Source organism: Populus nigra, chromosome 3, assembly GCF_951802175.1.
Source record: "Populus nigra chromosome 3, ddPopNigr1.1, whole genome shotgun sequence".
Lineage (NCBI taxonomy): Eukaryota > Viridiplantae > Streptophyta > Magnoliopsida > Malpighiales > Salicaceae > Populus > Populus nigra.
In genome coordinates, this window is record NC_084854.1 from 2,960,458 (window position 1) to 2,966,312 (window position 5,855).

At 33.4% G+C, this 5,855-nt stretch overlaps 1 protein-coding gene across 2 annotated transcripts; it reads left to right on the top strand.

Moving 5' to 3' along the window:
- Positions 1-652: 652 nt before the first annotated feature.
- On the top strand, positions 653-5,517 carry LOC133690144 (uncharacterized). Of its 2 annotated transcripts, XM_062110356.1 has the most exons (7): positions 653-929; positions 1,304-1,431; positions 1,679-1,782; positions 1,888-1,975; positions 2,219-2,280; positions 4,065-4,234; positions 4,784-5,517. In XM_062110356.1, exons 1-6 carry the CDS (start codon positions 817-819, stop codon positions 4,215-4,217), a joined length of 648 nt encoding a protein of 215 aa, XP_061966340.1. In that variant the 5' UTR covers positions 653-816; the 3' UTR covers positions 4,218-4,234; positions 4,784-5,517. The 2 variants fall into 2 exon arrangements, with proteins under 2 accessions (XP_061966340.1, XP_061966339.1); XM_062110355.1 differs by lacking the exon at positions 4,784-5,517 and having other exon boundaries at positions 4,065-4,513.
- Positions 5,518-5,855: the final 338 nt, after the last annotated feature.

Genomic DNA, 5,855 nt, shown 5'->3' on the forward strand with positions numbered 1-5,855 from the left:
AATAATTTTTTTAAAAAAATATTTTGTATGTATTTAATTTTTAAAGATATTATTTTGATTCATCTATATTTTTTTTGCTTTATATAGATAAAATTTATTTTTGAAATAATAAAATATTTATTTTTAGATAATATTTCTTATATGTCCAGTCTTGCATAATATTTTTTTCTTTTATTTCATTCATTTAATTTTATTTGTGTCTATTTCTATTATCTTTTATTGATTTTAATAAATAATTTTAGTAAACATAACTGAGTAAATATTTTATTTTACAGGATCAAATATCTTAATTTACATCTATATCTTAATTTTTAAGTTTCGCTTTTAGTTATTGTTAATTTTTTTTGTTTATTTACGTATATGATTGTTAATTTATTTAATTAGATATTCATATTAATTTTTTTATTTATAATTTTAATTTTATTAAATAAAAAACATCAAAATAATATATATATATATATCTAATTTATTTTTTTAAAATAAATAACACATCATAGCTCGAGTCAAATACTTAATATATACGTAACTTTGAAGTTTAAACAGGTGTATTTCTTCTTTTTTTTTCTATTCTATTCTGGGCCTAAGCAGCTTCCTTGATAGGCCCACCGCTCTCGTGGAGAAAAAGAAATTCAAAGAGCGTATAAAATACGCCCAGGTTATTTCCACGTTATCGCCGAACCAAGCAAAAGCAGCGAACCTCCGTCAAACCAAAAAAGAAAGCACAAACACAAAGCAGCCTTGAGGGAAAAAAAACACAAAACCACAGAAACTATTCCTATTTTGTTTGGTTGTTTGAAAAAAAAAAGAGCAAAAAAGATGGTGTTCTACTTCAAAGCCAGACCAGATGCAGGAGATTACACTATTTTTATGGGTCTTGACAAGCACGAGAACGAGGAGCTTATCAAATATGGTTTCCCTGAAGACATCTGGTACTCTTTCTTCTTCTTCTATTTTTATTTACAGTTTCTTGCTATTTCAATTCAAATTTGCAATCTTTTTCCATCTGGGTCTTTGATTTATTGATTCTTTTGATTTATTTTGGTCGAATGTAATTTAATTAGTTTCTTTTTTAGAAGATCAAGATTCCATCTGGGTTTTGATTCTTTTGCTTTATTTATACGAGTTAGTGTGATGGTTTCTCTATTAAGTCAAAGTCAATGCTTAGAATTCGAATAGTTTCTCTATTAAGTCAAAGTCAAAGTCAATGTATTTGAATAGGGTAATGAAGGGAAGGGAGTTTTTAATTCCATTATTCGGGTTTTGTTTGAATTGAGAAGGAGTTTTCTTGATTCCTTTGCTGTAGGTTTCACGTGGACAAAATGTCTTCTGCCCATGTTTATTTAAGGCTGCATAAAGGTCAGACCATCGATGGTATAAGTGAAGGTGTACTTGAGGATTGTGTGCAGCTTGTCAAAGCAAATTCGATTCAAGGCAAAGTCCCTGAACCTCCCTTTAATTTTACATGATTCAGGTGTTTGTGTTTTTTATGCCTGGATGGTCTTTAAAGTAGCTTCTCCCTTGTCAATGTGGATTTGCTACTTTATGATTTTTAATAAGAAGCTCAATGTTTGTCTCATGATAGAAAGTTACAGCCATTCCCTTATTCCCTTTTGTTTTGAACATGGAGGCAAGTTACAACGAGTTAGTTGTTTTAAGCTGTTTCTCTTTCACATTGCAGGCAACAAGGTGAACAACATCGATGTTGTTTACACTCCATGGGCCAATTTGAAGAAAACTGCTTCCATGGATGTTGGCCAAGTCGGCTTCCACAATTCAAAGATGGTGATTTATTTTGTTTTGTAGTTTATGTTCACAACTTGCTAGAACAATAATTATCATGCTCGTGAATGATATATGTTTCTCTGGTTTTGGATATACTCAATCTAGGTTCGAACTGTGAGAGTGGAAAAGCGGATAAATGAGATAGTTAATAGATTGAACAAAACAAAGGTGGAAAGAAAGCCTGATTTGAAAGGTAAGCCTTTGATCTCACCTATCATTTAGTTTAGTACAAAACTATTGAGTGGAAAATGGAAGGCAGGGAAGTTTAAAATTCTCTTCTTAGGTCTTATTTGAAGCACAGAACCCAAAGTACTGAGTGGTTTAGTATTTCCAGTTGCAATGATTTCTGTTCTATTGCGTAGTTGTTGAGTTCTATAAATTCTTCTTGTCTGCCTTGATGATGCTTATAGTTACGTATTACCATGTATCATTGCAGCCGAGAGAGAAGCAGTCAATGCAGCAGAAAGAGCAGAGAGAAAGCTTCATCTGAGAGATAAAGTGAGTTCTATCGAATCCCATGTGGCCAATTTTAAATCATTAAGTCAAGTGGTTTGGAGTTGTAACATTGAACAATACATGATGAAAATACATCTATTTGGAATCTCATCTGGGTTTTTTCACTCTAACTTGGAAGATAGGATAGTTTTCTTTCTCCTTGGCCTCCTCCTCCCTTTTCATATCATCCTTTTGTTCTTATTGGATATGATTTAACTGGGAAGTTCAACTGACCTTGTTGCTCCTCTAGTCTCCATAAGATTTGGACTATTCCTAGGTCCTCAAGCGGCTGTCTTTTAGTGGCAGTAGTTTATCATGGTTGAGATTATTAAGACTGCATTTGAATTTCGAGATGTGAAATGTCAGTTTGGGCATGCTTAGTTAGTGGTTAAAACATACTGAGTACTCTTCCATTTAATTTCCTTTGGAAAGAACAGATTCCTTTTGCTTTCTTTTTGCAGCACCAGGACAGTTCTCAGATATTTTGATACTCAATTTTTTAGTGATGATGTGATTGAAATAAAAAAACTCCAATACAGTTTATCTAAACACATTGCAAGAAATATTGCACATGCTTCCAATGATCTCAAACATTGTGGAAACTCTTAAAACCTTCTCCTAGCATCATCACTTGCAACCTGTTGCATATTTATAGCATTAATGTTATGAACACTGTAAGCTTTAAATTGCAAAAATTTTAGGTTATATCATCGGTTGCAATGCCTCTAACACTAGTTGCAACCTGTTTTATTTTTAGGGATTAATGTCATGAACACTAAGTTTAAAATTGCAGAATTTTTGGCTGTATTACCATTTTAAATGTCCCTAGGATTTATATCTTCTCCTAGCATTTAAATGTCGGCAAATGTTCACTGGTTGCTCTTTTAGCTATTTGATTGATCTGGGTATTGTTGAAAGAAGGAGGTGCTCTCACATGGTGAATTTGATGAATACTAGATGGCAACAGTATGGCCTTTTATATCTGGACTATGTTTCTGTGCAGTTGGTATCTAGAAAACTTGTCATCGAGTTAACCTCTCAGCGTTGAGATCTACTTTGAGGTGCCAATTGTCATTTTAAGCAATTTTGGCCATTAAGTTACTTTGTCTTGCAAATTCATGTTCTTTGGTTAGTTGTGTGATAACTGTTCATTTCCTAGTCTGTAGTTTCAAGTAAGTTGTGCATGTAAGTGAAGCAACTCCTTGCTTCAAATTTTATTGACATTCCACATGTTGGCTGGTCTCCCACCTAGAATGTTTCATCTCATTTCTCAGGGTGTGGTTTGAGTTTATTATGTTTAACAATTGCTGGATGTTCTGGAAGTGTGCTCCTCTTTTGATTATTTTGTGCTCATGGAAGGAAAGGAATGCTTAAAACTTTGAAAACTGCTTTCTATCCAAACCCACTGTTGTGGGATAGAATTTTTTGTACTCTTCTTTCAATGCGATGCTTCCCTGGATTATGCAGGAGTTTCTCTGTCTAACTGTTATTTTATCGGTGCCTCTTTCTGGGCTTTCATATTTAAGTCGTCTTCTTTATCTTGTGGGAGGATGGCCAATTCTCTGTTTATTGCTTCTTTTGTTTAATAGTTAAAATATAAGTTCTTCCATGAGATTAAAAACTTAATAATTGCTTTAATCAATGAAGTGGCAACAATGAAAGTATAGCCCCTGCTCTTCTGCCATATGAGGGGATATGATGGAGTGCTTCAATTCCGGTTGGAGCCTATCTGTCCCCTTTTATTGTCAATTATAAGGTGCATAAAAATCTCAATTTTGGCTTTGCAGAAACGACGTGAGGAAATGGAAAGGCTTGAAAAGGAGAGACAGGCAGAGATGAGGAGCTACAAGGGTTTGATGGTGGCAGAAAAGATGACATCTAATAAACAAATAGCATCTGAAAACAAGTCCTTGCAGGAGCTGGAAGATGACTTCATGTGAAACAACAGTATCTAAAGGTTCTGCCATACTGCTGCCCCTTAAAGAAGCGGGCTTGTCATTCAGTTTGTAACTTGAAGCATTTTATGAATAAACTTATAAATTTTGGGAAGGGAATGTTTAATGCTGAGCAGAGGGAGGAGTGTGGTGGGTTGAGGTTGATGGATGGGGAATTACCTGTCTGATGTAAGTTGTACTTCAATGATGATGACGAAGACAAACATGGTTGAGACTTAATTGTGGTTAATGTGTGATAGACATCATTTTTCACAGTTAATAGTTTTTAATCTTGCCGTTTAGTCTGTGCAACAAGGTTTATTGAATTTTGTTTCTTTTAGGTCACGCACACATGCATGCACGCTGATCTGAATATGTGGAATAAGTCTTGATCCTTTGAAGTTTCAGTATTCTGATTTTTAGCATTGCTTATCAAATTTCATGTCAATAAACTCTTCAAAGGATTTCAAGAAATGAACTGCGATTGGTTGTCACAATCTTAATCACCTGATTTGTTGGCAATTTCTTTCTACTGGTAGTTCCCTTCTCATGGTTGATTTGTTGGTTTTCAGGTCATCATCAAGCCTTCAGATTTTTGGTTTTTTTCAGGTCAGCCATTTGCTGACTGATTCACACAGAATGCTCCACGGTCTGATGTGGTGTATTCAGGTCATGGGCATATCCTTTTCCGTTTCACATATTGGAAAGTGGATATTGAATTAGATGGATTCTTTGTGACTTGCTTACCAGTGCATCTTAGAAAACTAATAACTATGAAGTTATGGAAAGTTTGACGAGCAAGAAAACGAGGGTTATCACGCCATATTTTTCAATTGCTAGACATGAGTAATCAATTCTTTTGGAAAATCTGTATGCATAGTTTCCTGTGATCTGGAGGGTTGTTTTATTGTCATGAGAGCTGACTATGTCTGCAGAGTTACCAGGTGCGTCATGGCTAACCCCATCCGTCCCCGTGAGAACTGCGTCTATCTCGAGATCCATGCAATTAGTGAAATGCAAAGCTTAGTTCATAAATTTTCAATACAGGCTTAAGCAATGAGATTCCTTCTATCTGTACCTTCAGTATCTTCAGAAGGAGAGCGCAGGTAGAAAAGGACACTTCCAGTTGCTGCTGTTTCGACTTCAAATTCAGACACAAGAAAGAAACCGTACACTCTGCAACCTGATCTGGATTTCCCTTGTGACAGGAGATGGAATTTTTGTAAGGGAAAGTACTAGACTGGTAAAATATTTATGTGTTGCAATTGCTTTTTTTTCAAGGAAAAAAACTTAATAATTGAGGTTATAGTGTCGATAAACTAAATAAATTAGTTTTATTTGAGATATATTAAAAAATAATAATAATAATAATAATAACAAACAGAAAAATATATATAAATAAAACAATTATGATAACATGAGAAGATTTCTTTCTTCCAAAAGCAAGAAAACAGTTTTTTATCTAATTGTGTTTAATAAATTTATTTATTAAAATACGTGCATAAAATTTATTGAAAAATAAAATAAATATTTAATTTATATAAAATATATATAAAAAATTATAGATAAATTATACTAACCTATAATAAAAAAAAAATAATTGCTATTTAAAAAAGGCTAAAAAAGCTAAAACAAATCATAAAG